General features: G+C 41.9%; 1 protein-coding gene and 1 non-coding gene across 5 annotated transcripts in view; both read left to right on the top strand.

Moving 5' to 3' along the window:
• The window catches only part of rhbdf1b (rhomboid 5 homolog 1b (Drosophila)), a 29752-nt gene that overhangs the window by 1887 nt on the left and 11988 nt on the right, over positions 1 to 15877 (top strand). For 3 of the 4 annotated variants that reach the window (XR_009911919.1, XM_062378654.1, XM_062378656.1), the window contains exons 2-4: positions 13500 to 13641; positions 13746 to 13879; positions 14192 to 14338. Coding sequence is in view for 3 of the 4 variants with exons in the window: in XM_062378654.1 (XP_062234638.1) it covers positions 13528 to 13641; positions 13746 to 13879; positions 14192 to 14338 (395 nt within the window). In the remaining variant the exon portion in view is untranslated. The remainder of the gene's footprint in view (positions 1 to 13499; positions 13642 to 13745; positions 13880 to 14191; positions 14339 to 15877) is intronic. The other variant, XM_062378655.1, reaches the window with a different exon arrangement.
• Positions 12217 to 12309, top strand: trnai-uau (transfer RNA isoleucine (anticodon UAU)). The gene is given in 2 exon segments: positions 12217 to 12254; positions 12274 to 12309. It is a non-coding gene; the product is annotated as a tRNA-Ile (tRNA).

Raw genomic sequence — 15877 nt, 5'->3', positions numbered from 1 at the left:
TTTTAGTTTGAAAACTTCGGGGCTGCGTTGTAGTCTGGATGGGGAACAAAATCAAAACCTGATTGGTTCTGATCAGTTATGAATCCACTATTAGCGGCCGAGGCAAAACCTGGTAAACGTTTATTGTTAGAAACAGATCCAACTTGTCAGTGGTCCATGAAAAGAAATAGCTCTGCTCTTACTTTTCACCTAACATATTAGTAAGGATGTAGCCTAAATTACAACTGAAAGTAAAAGAACACACACACTCACACTCTCTCTCACACACACACACACACACACACACACACACACACACACACACACACACACACAAACAAGCGAGTGTGTTTTGTCGGCAGGTTTGAACAGGTCAGATAGAGCACTAGCAGCGACAATAGCGGGTTAAATTCCCAGCTGCTGCTCCCAGAGGAGAAGCGCACCTTCATGTTTATGCGCAGCCCTCCGCCGGTTGCACCAGGGTGGAGAACTGGTTTGATTTTCCACTGGAGCCCTCCAGCCTTTTCACAATGCATTTTTCATGGAGGCCTGTGAGCGTATCGTCTCCAGTGCCTACAAGTCACTCTGTTTATCTTTCTGCTGTATTGTGTCACCTCACAAGTTGATCTTGATCTCTCATCTAAGATTCACCAGTCAGGAAACTGCTTTACTACATTCTTTTAAATTGGTGCTTAGATAATATTTTCCTTTGCTTCCCTGTTTGTAAACATAATTCACAATGTTTTTTGTTCATGATTCATAAAGCATGTCCATTTGACAGCAGTATCGAGGCACTGGTGCTATTTTGATTATGTTGTTCTGTGAGTGTGTGTTTTAAAATATCAGAGGCGATCAGATGACTTTCATTTCCTTGCCATCAGTCACTGTTGTCTCACATGACGTCAGAAACCCATGTGAAAAATCCCCTCAAGATCTCAAGGGATTTGTCTCCAGCTTGTTTGATTCTTAAATCAATCGCTGCTGTGGAACTCAGTGTTTTCCTACTGTTTGGCGCGTAGCCCCTTAAAGCAAAGCAATGTCCACTAGTGCCGCCTCATCACAGGCTATAGTATGTGGAGTACATCCCCATGGTGCAGGATGCGACTCAGTGTCCACACGTTGGTGTGTTTCCTGTTCAAACTGTACAAAATTATTAATCATAGCTAAAAAAAAAAGATTGACTTGCATACGTCAGAAGTCTCTGTGGTTACTTGTTGCCCAAAATGTTACCAGTAGATCTGCAGTGTGTAGTTTGAAAGTGACATCGCCACAAAGCAAGAGATGGCTGCGAACCTCTGCACGGCATCTGAGTCAATCACAAGGTTTCAGCTCTGGTTACCTCCACCACTAAGTTCATTTGTTTATTTGTTTTTCAGCAGGATTACGTAAAAATTGCCAAACAGATTCCCATGAAACCTGGGGGAAGGATGGGACATGGGCCAAGAACAAACTCTGTAAACGTTGAAACCAATCCAAACAAACAAAATGATTCAGAATTTTATTATCTCTTTCTTTAACAGCCGTTTTTTAAGACAAATTAACGGATGATTCATGGACATTGATGAATAACTGAAGGGGACTCTTGGGCCTTGGTGTAGGTTTTGCGCCCCACCGAGACTCAGTCTAGTTAGTCAGAGCTTTTGGGTTCAAATAAATCAAAAAATTGTGTCTATCGGCTGTCAACAAATTCATGAAAGATGAGCGGAGTCATGACCACGCTCTGCCTCTGTTCCCCAGTCCCTTTCAGTCTGAGCATGTGTTGGCAGGAGTAATCGCATCGTGCGGTTTGCTTCACCCTCAGTAAAAGACAAAATGATTTGATGAAAGATTTGACCTGATCCCCGGCGATCTGGAAAAGGATTTCTCTAATCCTCTCCGCCTCTCCATCATGTCTCTTTCAGTTTGTGTGCGTCGTGCTTTTTGTTCTTCGTCATCATGCTGGATCGAAACCACAACGGCCGTATCAGCGATGGCAGGTGCACCTGAGCTGTCAGAGCACATTAAAACAGAAAACACAATTTCACACACGTGTGTTGTTTCCACTTTACAGAAAGAAAGCCAATCACTGCATTTCAGGGACAGAAATGTTGACCCGCCCTCTTTTCCTCCTCCCAGTGTTATTGAATCCTTCCTTTTTCTCTAAAGTCATCCAGTCATTACAGGGTTGCTGGTTTAATTTCCCTCCCCCAGCACGGAGGCAGAAGTAGGGCAGCTGCAGGGATTGTGAGTCCATGAACAGAAGAAGAACTGAACATCAGACAGATTGTTGCAGGTTGAAATGCGACAGTATGATCACTGAGTAGACAGTGCTACACAGAGGTCACTGAGCGGTCACGAGTGGATCATTTACATGAGGGCATGCGGTGATGCATTATGGGCAGATTTCAGTCTGATCGGTTAAAGCTGCATAAACACGTTTCATATAGGAAGAATAAATGAAGAGTCTCCTGATGCGGGAGGTACTAAATGAAACGTCAATAATATGATAATATGATACTACACACCATGGTAATTTCCACCATTTGTCCGATGATTTTAGCAATTTCATTCCATTACCAATCTAAGTGTTCCTCAGTTTATTTGTATATAGGGCTGCGACTAATGGCTTAATCTGCTGCTTATTTTCTTGATTGACAAGATTAATCGTTTAATCCTTAAAAATATCTGTACATTTTTCTCTCAGCTCAATAAGGTCATCTACTATTTTGATAACTTGTTTTATTAGACCAGCAATTCACAACACAAAAATGTGTAGTTTATCATAGGTGACTAAAACTGAGTCAAATACAGACATATGAAGATACAACCAGCAACTATTTGGCATTTTCCTCGGAAAACGAATTATTGATGGTCAAAACAGTTTGTCAATAATAGACCAATCAATAACTATCGCTAACTTTTAGTTGTCTGAACCACAGAGTGTATATATATAGTTGGAAGCAGAGTTTCTACTTCCTCCCACCATCCAGAAATGGAGCCAAAATATCTGAACACTTCCATTTTGCACTTTTACTTTTTAGTTTGGTTCACGTCCCATCCGCTTACATTGAGGACTCACAAACGGAAATTTGAAATAATGTCAGTCTGGTCCACTCCCAGGTTTTGTAAATGTCTTTCAGATTTCTTAAAATGAAATAGTTGATCTGTATTTTGGTCTGTAGCAACATCTCTGGATGAATAGCTAAGCTATTTTCATGAAGGAATTTTAATCTACTTTTTATGTGGCACTTCCCGAGGAAGAGACAATCCTGAATAACTTCTCTGTGTTTCTGTGAAACCACGATGATATGACTTCCATTTTTTCCCCCTTCCCTCTTTAAGTATTCTTTTCAGAGCCAAATGCCCCCCCCCCCCCCCCCCCCCCTCCGCGATCGTACTCTAATGTGGCATCTGTGGGCAATTACGATTAACTTTTCATAGAAGGCCAGCCAACAGAGGAAGCTGTTGTATTGGAGCTCGCAGCATGGGCCTCTGCTGGCTGCGCAGAGGGACGGCAGGAAGGAGGGATGAATGGCCGCTGAGGAGGCCCTTTCATGTCTCCAGGCGAGGCCATACTTGACTAGACACTTATTGTGACGGGGACCTTCCTGTCCCCACACGACAAACACAAAACCGCTCCATATGCGACTCAGCTGAGCTCTTCGTGTCCCGTCCTGCCCGTCAACCTTTGACTGCCTGCGTCTCCATGTCTGCTTCTTGTTTGGCGTTATAGTTCATGTCAAACGTTGATGTTCGTTTTACATTTGGACATATTCAAGCAATCCATAATGTACATATTTAAAGAATTATTGAAGATAATTTGCTTTGAGTGTACATAAGATGAGATAAATCGACTTTATTCTGTATTTTTTGTCTTCCACTTGCACTTTCCATTCAGGATCTGTTCATTGGCTGTGAGGCAGTGTAGAACAGACACCCTCAGTCCAGCTCCTTCATTTGTCTGCTTCTTTCTGCTTTGTCTTCCTCCCTTTCCTCTCTCCTTGTCTTTCATCGCCTCATCTTCTGTCCCTTCCTCCTGCAGTCTCTCGCGCTTGTTGTCTTCACATGTCCTCTCTGCTCAGAACTGATACCTGGCACAAGAGCTGAGAAACCATTATGCTCTCTCCTCCAGTGGCGGTTTTGGCCCTCGACCTGCTCTGTGAGTCGTTGGAACAGTCGAATGGATGAATGACAATGCTGCCTTTTTTGTTGAGAGTTTTTCCATCAAGCCTTTTCTGCTGCTGTCACTGCAGCTGCCACTGTGTTGCTGTTTATCCATTAATCAAACTACATTTGTAGATAGACATGTTTTCCTTGTAATTTTGATCTGATCACATCATCACCTTCAAGGAAGTTGTGTTTTCATTAACATTTGTTACCTGGATTATTCAAAATGTATTGAATGGTTTACTGGAAACTTAGTGGAAAAGTGGTGATGGGGCCAACAAAGAACTCATCAACTTCTGGAGTAAATTCAGCGGCTCCTGGAACCACAGCGAGGTCGGGGGTTAGCCTTGTTGAAGGTAACTGAGTGGCCTTCAAGTTATCAAGTGCTATAAAACCTATTCATTTGGATGAATCATAGCTGCTATGATAAGTATTTAATCAATTTAACAATGGATTAAATTAAATTAAAAGTGTAAATGGCTCAGTGTTTGAATTTAATGTTTTGATTTACACTCACCTCTCTCATAGTGTTGTTTTCAATAAAAATAGCTCTTTTATATTATACAGTGGTACAGTGGTATATTGGCCGACATTGAAATTGAGGCTTGATATTTTACAGTTTAACCGTAAACCTTATTATAAATAACAATGAAAAAAAAAGACAAAATAAATACAACTAAATAATATAGATAATAAAACGTCTTTTCTTTATAGTGTATCCTGTAAAATAAAAGTGTTCAAATCAGCAAACATAAAAAACGCAGACACCAATCGGTCTGGGAAATGCTCAAATCGGACGATTTTAATTGGCCAAATGATAAATCGACTCAACCAACCATGAGCAAGCTGCTCAGAAGAATAAGGCTTCTGTTTAACAATCTGAACTGGAGGGGAAATAACAGCATTTTGTGGTATTGTGTCTTCAAAAGTGGGTGTAAACCAGTTTCAGATAAGATCTCTGGTTAGTGTGGTGCAGGATTCATTTACTTAAACACTGTCTCCGAGGCAGAAACAGGTAAACTCATGCAGATGCTTGGCACAGAAATACCTATGGACATGCCCACGGATCAGCTGAGGTATGAATTAGCAGGCAGAAACATGCATGTGTGTTTGCACTCATGCACGCACAGTCCTGCATCTTTGAACCGTGCCGCAACCCCACGCACTGAAACTATGCAAATGGCTGTCACATGCTGTTTAGACACGCATGTGCGAGGGAGACAAATGTTTTGGTTTAAGAGAGAAAGTTAGTGTCTTTCTCGTCCATCGCTCTTCTCCCTCGGCACAGTCTCATGCTGTGTTTTCTCTGCTTTGCTGCGGTGGTTTCCTGTGTTGTGTTTTTTTACTTGCATGTCTTCCTTTTTGTTTTTGCTCCCTTCGCTGCTTTCATCTTCTCCTAGAAAGACATACAGTTCTATTTTTTGCGGTTTTTCATCTCTTTCCATCTTTTTCTTGTGATTTCCTCTCCTCTGTGCCTTCAAACACACCAGGTCATCTGCAGACGAGGGGCAGTTTGAAGTTTTATTGGGTTTTATAGGCTGTGGTTATGTTCGCTTTCATTATGTTTTCTGGTTGTCCGTCCATCCATCCGTCCCTTTCTCATGATCACGATATTCTTAGAACACCTCGAGGGAATTTCTTCAAACTGGGTTCAAACATTCAGTTCGACTCAAAGATGAACTGATACGATTGTGGTGGTGGAAGGTCTAAGGTTAAGATCACTATGACCTCACAAATCACATTAATCCCCCTGGTGAACGTGATGTCTCAGTAGCCGCTTCGGGGAATTTCTTTAATTTCTGTTTATACTCACGATGTACAAACTGATGTTGTTTTCATGTCTGCCTTGAGGGAATTTCCTAGAAATATTTACTGGTTTTCAAAGATTAAATAATTCGATTTCACTGTTCAAAGGTCAATGGTCATGGTGAACTTTTGTCGCTGTATGCGAGGTGTAGACCATTTCCATTCATTCACAGTGAACTTTTGAAAACGTTCAATTTACATTTTTTTTTCTGTGTAGACTTTGATCATGTCATGTGCTGAGATCATTATAAACAGCTTCCTGCCTTCCTGTGCAGACGGCTCCGTCAGAGGTGTGTAGGTGTGAGGTGAGGTGCAGTAGGTCGAGCGGTGACTACGTGCTTGTGGTTTTTAAAAGCAGCTTCCCCACAGGCCAGGTGTCAATCTACTGCAGGAAACACTTGATAGCACGAGCCTTTGTCTCATGTCCTGGTTTCACTTTGCCAATAAATCTCCCCTGCTCCCCTGGTTGAGTAGTGGAGAAAGATTACTGCGCAGAGGAGCGGACAGAGCGAGTGCGCCTGACCTCTGACCCGCTCTGATTGTCTGTGCTTATGTTTATCTCTGTTTATTTAAGCAGCTTTCTGTTGCTGTTTCCATCTCTATTAAGGCCAATGGATATGACAACATATTTCTTATAAACATTTTAAAAAGCAGGGATGTAACTAAATCATTTTGCTAACAGTTGAGCCTTTAGATTAATATTGAAATATTTAAAAAAATCAAATCATAAACTAGAATGACACCAAGTACAGTGCATACCTACACCAGGGCCCAACAGTCTCCTTAAATCAGCTGCACAACATTTCACACCCATACATATCAATTCTTAAAATGGGCCTGATTCTCTTTCATCCACATTTACTACAATTTTTTTCCTTCCAGTCACCAATTCTGATACCTGGACTCTGCGTATTGGCCGATACCGAGTACCCGTCCAATTCCAGTATACATTTCATTAATGAATTGCTACTTTTCACAGCTCTACACTACTGGAAATCAATTGTTGTTTTGAAGTGGCAAAGAAGTGATAATTGCTCGACCTGACCCAAACCTGCATTACCAGCAGTGTCAGACACATTTCCGATGCTGGTGTCAATATCGGGAGATCTCTAGTTACTCATTCAAGGCAGTAACTGGTGAGGAGAACACTGGTTTTCTAAAGAAGTGGATGTGAAGCTTTTGATATCTCACGTGTAGAGGGAAAAAGAAAAAAAATGGAGAAAGCAGAGCGTCACCAGGGAGTGAGAATAGAGGAAACAAGCCGTCCAAGGCTTCAGAGGTATTCTGTGTCAGGAGGTAAGAGGGTTTTAGGAAATGTGTTTTTCATTTTGAAGAGACACAAGCATGAAGGTTTCTGGATTGTATAAATCAGCCTGTGTGTGCTCTTCTTTTCTTTTTTTTTTTTGCATAATTATTCCAAGGTGTCACATAAAATTCTACACGTGCAGTATCACACATCCTTTGTGTGTGTTATTGTGTGTGTCTAACAGTGTATACACTATAGTACACGTTCCAGTCTCCCAGCACTCTGATTAAAGTGGAATTGTAGCAGCACAGTGGCAGATAGACTAATGATCTGCTCACTGTCGAGTAAATACACACACCACAAGACAATGGAAGCAAATGTTTAGACAGATGGCTTTAACTAATTAAGACCTACTGTGTGTCTGTTGTTGGGCTATGGAGGATAATGAAACACATAGGAGAATAAACTATAGACTGATGCTATCATTAGATAACAGAGTTAGAAATCAATGTTTGATCAAGTACAGCCCGCAGCTGGTTTGTTTTCCATCCATTTATGCATCCATCATCTATCCAGTAATTTATCCATCCATCATCTATCCTCCCATTACCCATCCATCCAGTGTTGAGAGATACATCTACATGAGAAAATAGAGAATCAACAGAGCCATATGACAGCATGTTGTGCTCTGCAGCACTAAGCTTCAGTCTGCTCCAAAATCATTAAACGCCTGATAGAATAGAACATTGATTTCTGCAGAAATCCATCTGTGTATTTTGATGGAGCATTAGGGCCACATTGAGGAAAAAAATCATCTGAGATTTGGGGTCACCCTAAACCTTAAGGTACAATTCAAATAAAATGTTGGCGAGGAAACGATAGATGCTGTGAAGTTTTCGCTGCTGATGCTATTTCTCTCCAGTTGCCATGTTTTGTTTGTTCTCTCAGAGCTGATGGTTTTCATAACCGACATAACTGCTTCTGTTGGGGCAGATTTTTGATCAGTTATTTGTGTTTGTATGGGTGGCAGCAGATTACACACACACGCACACACACACACACATATAGTAAAACAGGACTCTTCAGGCAGAAAGGAAATGACCCGCTGTGTTATGACTGTACTGCAACATCTGGCAGTCGCTCACCTCTCATTGTCCTGACAAGAGTTAAAAACTAAAACACTTTTCTCGTCCTATCGATCACTCATAGTGCTTTTCAGTAGCAGTCGCATTCACCCACTCATAATTTGATTTCTATGACACAACATTCGTTCACAGTTGGGACACTGTCAGGGGCAGTTTGGGCTTCAGCATCTGGCCCGAGGCAGGTTGTACGGCCTATCAGAGCCGAGCAATGACATTCAAAAATGAAGTCCAGAGTAACCAAGTCTGCTCGGCGGTTTGATCCCAGCCTTTCCCATTCTGCAGTGTCAAAATATGTGCATCTGTGTGATAGATGGCACATAAATGCACTATATTAATGTGTGTTTGTATGGGTGGATGGCAAAATTCTACTGTTTAGCGCTTTGAGTGGTCATCAAAACTAGAAAAATGCCATACAGACTTTTTACAATCTGTCTGTAGTACACTGGCATCTAGCTACTTGCTACCAGTTAAATGGAAGCCAGAGTCTGACATTTTAGTTTGTAATCTGTGTTTGCTCATGCTTGGTACACATATTTATTCTGACAATACATCCGATGTTACGTAGACTTATTAAAAGTCATGTGTGTTTCAGAAAAAAGTAATAAGAGGAGTGAAAATTTGAAAACAGGAAGAGAAAAAGCGAATGGGCGATGGTGACGGATTCCGAAAGTGAAAGGACACAGAGCAGAGATTAGGATTTGGACTGCTTCACGTAAAGATCCATCGGATATTAAAGCTAACTGACACGCAGTCACAGTGAGTTTCAATGCCCAGCGACTTTGTGCCTCAAAGAGCAACGAGTCGAGGAGCAGTGTCGGTACAAGTCGGGCGTCTGTGCCAAGGCAGTTGTTTAATTCCGCCTCGGCATGTCAGGAGATGTCACCCACATGTAAAGAGGATCCATTTCCTCTGCTGCTCTGCCACAGGCCCCTATAGAAACAACAGGCTGCAGCGATGCACCAGAGGTTTGCATTTCCTGTGATACTTGTCAAACGGTAACAGGGGTGTGAAGGAGACCACGGCTATTATAGAATGCTTTGATTGTTGGGAGTTCAAGTTTCTAAAACAACGTTTGACTTTCCCAATGTTTACTGAAATATCCCTGCACAGTAGGTGGATGTAATTCTAAAGCAGTTTTCAGACACAAATTCCAGAAAATGTGCTGAAAAGTCTCTGGATATTTGGCGGACTTTGCATTTTACACATGAAGAAAGCACTCCTTCAGACACGTTCAAATCTACAAGAAAATGTCTGGAATACTTAGGTTTTCAGCATATCGACACTAGCGCTAGCCAATTGGCCTCCTTGTCTGCATCCTCTACTTTTATGTTTCCTCGTTTTCATCCTGAGATGTTTGTGTTCTTTTTTATTTTTTTTACTTCTGCCTCTGTCACATGTCAGAGATGTCACTAGCTGTGACATTTTCAGACTTTTTCCCGCTGTATTCTGATATGGACTCGCTTGGGCATATTTCTGACATTTTCCGAGGCTACTGGTAATTTTAGAATAAAAATGACATTGCTTCCATGTTAAAGCCAATCACTCCCAATCCGATGATTCTGAGATGAGTGTAGCTTTCACTTCTTCTGCTCTGAGAAGTTATATGCACGTAGCCGTATCCCCGCCCAGTCGGTGGTCGGGTTGAGCCTCTGGGGCCTGACAGCAGGACGATGTCATGTGGTGTACAGCACAGGGATTACAGCCCCTAATCTGCCTGCCAACCCAACTCGAGAAAAAGCAAACAAGAGATCATGATCATGCACTGATGGAGGGATGCGCGGAAACATGATGGAAATAAAAGAGGAGATTGATTTTGGACCACACGGCATCGCTTCAGCCGTATGGAGGATTTTAAACCTGACTGCTGAAATGTTTGTCAAGTGAGTTTTTATAAACTGAGTGTGTGTGTCTGTGTGTGTGTGTGTGTGTGTGTGTGTGTGTACAGGCTTTAATGTCCATGTTCAAGCTTTATTGTTACTTCTCAGAGTGGCTTTGTTCATGTACCAGCTCTGCAGAATAAGCAAAGGATGTGTTTGAAGATGGTTCTGGTTTCTGTTTGCAGGCGTGTGTTTATCCTCTGTGCCCAGAGGAGAACGTGCTGGCTTCTCCCCATGTGACCACAGAGAGACCGAAACACTGACATGGTCACGCAAGTGCCAGTTACAGTTTTCTTAGCTGTAACTCAGAGTTTAAAGCTGTCGTGTGTAATATTTTAATGGAATATATATTCATCTTACAGAAATTATTTCTTAGAAGAAGAAAGTAGAAAGTGTCTACAGTTTTACAGCTTTCATTTCAGCTGTGTGAGACTGTACTTGTATTTCCACGCTCCCAATGACAATGTTGACATGTGGTTGTTAAACAGGTTTAGTGTTTATTTCACAGCCGTGACTAGTGTGTGAAGAAGTGGAGCTGATGCTGGTGGGGATGTCATTTTTGGACATTTTGCTTATGTCTGGTCATGAACCAAAATTATTTGACAGTTATTATAGTTCTGTAACAAATGTAATGGCAGCACATACAAATTCTAAATGTTGCTATGGCTATTTTCAATGTGTACATTTCTCCTAAACTTGAGAGTGAATCAAACAAACACAAAGTAAACTTCAAGTCCTGTAGCCTACATGTCCTAATATCTTCTGATTTATGTTGATGTTTACTGTTAACGTAATACAGCTGGGAACTGGGCAGTTTGTGAATGTACGCAATGGGAAAAGTATTAACCAAATTAACCGACATGAGCTAGATTAGGTTGGTGACAGGTCATAAATGTTGCTCTAGATACATCCTAGTAACACAACATGTAAGTATGTGTCATGTCATATGTGTTTAGCTTTGTTAAACTACAGTGAACACATGCTCCGCTCTGGCTCTTGCTCAGTAGCTGAGTAGTCTCCCGCTTTATTTGTCCTTAACCCACCTTTGACAAAGATCCACAAGTTCACACCTGCTCTGTAGGCGCTGCCTTGCGGGAAATGTAGGGCATCGCTTTTAAATAGACAAGTCAGTATGTGTGAGAGTGGAGGTACTTCAATCAAAACTAATATAATTATAAAGACTCATTCTCTTTGGACAAGTGTGATAATCCAAAGGAGGATGTGGCACAGTGTTGGTGTGTGCATGTGTGTGTGTGTGTGGATTCAAGACTGCCAGCTGCCGGTGTTGAATATCTCTCGGCTTGTTAGACGCGGTGTTGGCCAGAAGTCTGAGTATCGGCTCCGGGCCCACGTGTGATGGAACGGATTATTGTTCTGCTCACAGCTTTATAGCAGGAGAGGGAAGCCTGTAGTTTTATTCTAAGCCATGAATCACAGAAGGAGTCACAGCTGAGAACGACAGGGAGCTCCTCGTTTCGCTCAGTACATCTCGGCAGAGCCAAGGGCAGATGTCCTATTATCCAGTAATAGTCACTTCACTCCTGCTCATCGACTTCCCCTTGGCTAACAAAACATATACACTACAACCTGACATGTTCTCAACCTCGGCAGACATTTTTTCGCATGAAACTTGCCTGTGATCAGTCTCAATCTAGAAGTGAAAGTATGCCTTATTTATTACAACTTGCAGTAACATGGTGAGCATGGAAAACCCCTTTAACTCGAACATAGGATGCGTGGCGGCTGTGGGTTTCTGTTCTGTTTCTTTGTGGGTATCTCAGTTGGTCGCGCTCTCTGTTCTCAGACCTCTTATTGCTCTTTGAGAAGAGTGACTGAAACAATGTACTCGTTCTCAACAGCTCGTAATAGCATCCCTTTGTGTTGTGACCGTCTGTGTTCATGAAACCGAGGGGCTGAGTACCACTTTACCTCTGAGGTTCATAGCACCATCTTGTGGTGTTAAAACAATATTGCATTCCTCCTGACAATATACTGCTGCATTCTACCAGCCACACAGGCTCCAGTGGCGCAATCGGTCAGCGCGCGGTACTTATAGACAGTAACCTGCAGAGTGATGCCGAGGTTGTGAGTTCGAGCCTCACCTGGAGCAGTGAAGTTTTAAACATGGCTGTGAATCATTGAGCAAACTGTTATGCAGACAAATGAAAGACTGGAGCAGTTTAAACAATTCATTCAATATAAATAAAGGCAAAAATTAGACATGTACGCTCATAAGTGGACTTTTGGGCCTTGTTGTACACTACTTTGTACAATTTATGTATAAAATGGGTTTTATATCCCCATTTATCTGAATTTCCTTGTGTGGTCAGAGAGATTTCCAGATAGAATCAGAATCAGAACCGGGGTTTGTTCCCAAGTAGGTTTACATCAACAGGGAATTTGCTGTGCTGTTTTTTGTGCAAGAATGAATATGATTTAGTTCAATTATCTAAAAAAAGGAAGCTAAATATAATATATAAATATAATAAACACTAGAAAAGGGATTGTGCAAAACAATGTAAACTCAATGAAGGGATTGTGCAATTTGGATGATACAATATTTACAATTAGATGTAATGTTAATGCTTCCTTGTGTAGACGCGGCATTAGGATGAGTTAAATGAAAAAAACAAGCCATTCTAGACATATTCTTTCAATTGAATTGACCCATTATTATATATCCACAACATGTGTCGTCAAGCAGTTCAAGTCCCCCTCCATTGAAAATCTTATTTTTAAACATATTAACAAGTCCACCTTGTGCCTTTTATATGATAAAACCACATTTAGGGAGAAAGAGTCAGCGCCACGCCTGAGTATTTCCAACATATACTCAAATATACTCGACCCGTCCTGTTCGAGGTCTGGTTTCCTCACTCTTGCTCCACCACTGCAGGTGGACTTTGAGTGTGGGTTGAGGATGGGAGCCATATTAACATATTCACAGATCCCAGGTACAGAATGAGGAAGGAAGGTGTAGAGATATATTTAAGCCTTTTTAAAGCCCTGAAGGAATTTTTTACGACAAACCTTTTGAATGTGTAATTTTTCGGAAACATGAAGAGTTGTATGGGCTGTGATAAGCTACTGGAGAGGAGAGGGACCTATATATATGCAGGCGTGTGTCTGCACCCTCCTTATCTGTCTCGGCCTCTGCGCCATTGAGAGAAACGGATTATTTAATCAATGTAATTTTGCCCAGTGTCTGGAATTTCTCAATAGAGTTGCTCAGTTTTGGTTTCTGGTCTTTGACAGTCTGGATTTGACAAACCCGTTGCTTTGCTTGTGTATGTTTTGCAGCTGGCAGGCGTAGGTAGAGGGAGCGAACATGGATGAGCCGGAGATCAGGAACAGCAGCCTGCAGAGGAAGAAGCCGCCGTGGCTCACACTGGACATCCCCACCATTCAGCTCACACCAGATGACTCCTCTCCCCAACTACAGGTTAATAACCACAACAAATCTGTGGTTTAGAAGAGGAGAATAACCACCAACATCAGAATTGTATGAGCAGCGGTCTGAGTCATTATCTGTGGCGTGTGTTGCAGCCAGTCAAGCGGCTGCGCAGTGTCAGCATGCCAGGGGAAAACCCTCAGACCCGCATCGCTGCCCTGGAGACTTCAAACAACTACCTCAGACCTCCTCTGCAGAGACAGCCGTCCATCACACAGTCTATCAAGAGGTTAGGACACACAAACACACACCCACACACACACAAACACACACAAACACACACAAAGAGAGACACATTCACAAGGCTTTCTCTTCCTTCATCTCTTCTGCTTTTTTCCATCTCCTAAGATTTCTGCATGTCCTATCTATTTCATAATTGTCTGCATTCAATCTTTAACTAATTTAATCTGTGGTCTCCTTTCTGATTTAACACAAATTAACACTTTCACCATCTCTTTTTCCTCCCCCTTTCTTTTATTTCACTGTCTGTATTTCCACTGCCTCCCTGTCTCCTCCTCTTTTTGCTGCGATGTGTGTTCAGTGTGAAAAGGGTGCGCTTTGAGCGCGTCAACACGGTGCCCCCAAAGGGCCAGAGGAGCCCCAGAAGGGTGTCAACCAATCGAAGGCGGTCCTGCATCCCCAAAATACTGACCCGACGGCGTTCATCTATACCCAAACACATCATCAGGTACAGGAGAGGTGGAGGAGGTTGAAGGGGTTTTGCTTCTGCACTGAAATTTCTATCTTGAAAAGTCTGCCGTCCTTTAATTCAACTCTTTGAATGAGCTTGTCCAAAATTATATTTCTTTGCAAACATTTCCATCCTTAAAGGTACTTCAGGTGAGGAAAATTTATCAAATATGATATATTACAGCTTTTACAATGACAGAACAGAATATATCAAGAAAAGCATTGAGCGCCTAAAAATGTCAACAGAAAGAATGTTAACTATAAAAACGTTATCTGCATTATTTGGAGTATTTGACTGCAATTAAATTGATTAAATTAAAGTGGCTATAAGTAGCGTATCCAAAACCATTTACATTCATGCACTATTTTTTTAACACCAAAGATCAAATACTCAAAATTTGAGACTAGCTGGTGAACATATTGATGCATTAATCAGGTTTTAAATAGTCACATACTTCGGGAGTAGGTGGAGACCAAAATTGAGCCAAAGTATAGAATGTTGGACTGAAACTCACCACTTGGTAAGAAACACATCATGAAATGTCCGCTAATGTGGCTCATTAACTGTTAAGGCTCATTTATGCAGCCATTATGTAGAGAACAGAGATATGACGGTTCAGATACATGTGTTAATTAGCAATACATCCACAAGAGGGCAGCGCAGAGTTGAGAGTTTCTCACGACAATGAACATCATAAGAAAGAAACAAAAGCGGCCATTTTGAAAATGTGCAAAGTAACACATTGAAGATGCCTTTAGTTTCTTACCAGCTCACAAGGTCTCTCCTCAAAAAGTTCCGTCATCACAAAGTTTCTTACTCGTGTCTTGTTTTTGTCACTCTTGAGGCTATGCTGCCCCCCACTATTTCTGGTGGTTCCACTTTGTCTGTTTCGTCAATGTCCCCAAACTTTCAGAAGACTTGAACAAATACGGACGAGATGAATTCAGAGTACAGACAGAAGGCTCCGTCAATTTCCATTCACATAGCTAACGTTGAGCATTAAATGAGCCTTTATGTTGGCAAGAGTGCGACTGAGCAAACAAGTTCGCCAAATTAACTTAAACATATGAATGTTGTGTTTACATTTTTTCCCCCTTTTGCATTGGGTGAGTTTTTGCACACAGAATACACCCTGTCGCTCTCTCCTGTCTTTGTGCCCCAGCTCTGAACGCTTTGAAAAGAGTCACATGACGAATGCACACAAGCGGCGTATCAGTGTCAGTCCAGGTGACACACAGCCCCACATGCTTTGAGGCGGACAAAGTAACACAATTACTCACACAGACCGTTTATGTACCTCGCAGAGCATGTGGGCCACATCAAAGCGGCCCCTCGCTCCACGTTTTATTGTAGATGTTTGAACGCGGGGCCAAGACTGAAACCTGGAGACACTGTCCTCAAAGGACCGCTTTGACGTCTTAACTTCATCATGCCGAGGTTTATTATCCTTGTATGTGAGAGAGAGGGAGACTGAATGCTTTTGATGTTTGTGGGAGAATTAATAGGATCGAGGGGAGGTTTGTGTTCCCGGAGGTT

The sequence above is a fragment of the Platichthys flesus genome, chromosome 20, assembly GCF_949316205.1.
Source record: "Platichthys flesus chromosome 20, fPlaFle2.1, whole genome shotgun sequence".
In the NCBI taxonomy this organism is placed as follows: domain Eukaryota; kingdom Metazoa; phylum Chordata; class Actinopteri; order Pleuronectiformes; family Pleuronectidae; genus Platichthys; species Platichthys flesus.
This window is presented reverse-complemented; position numbering and strand designations above follow the sequence as displayed.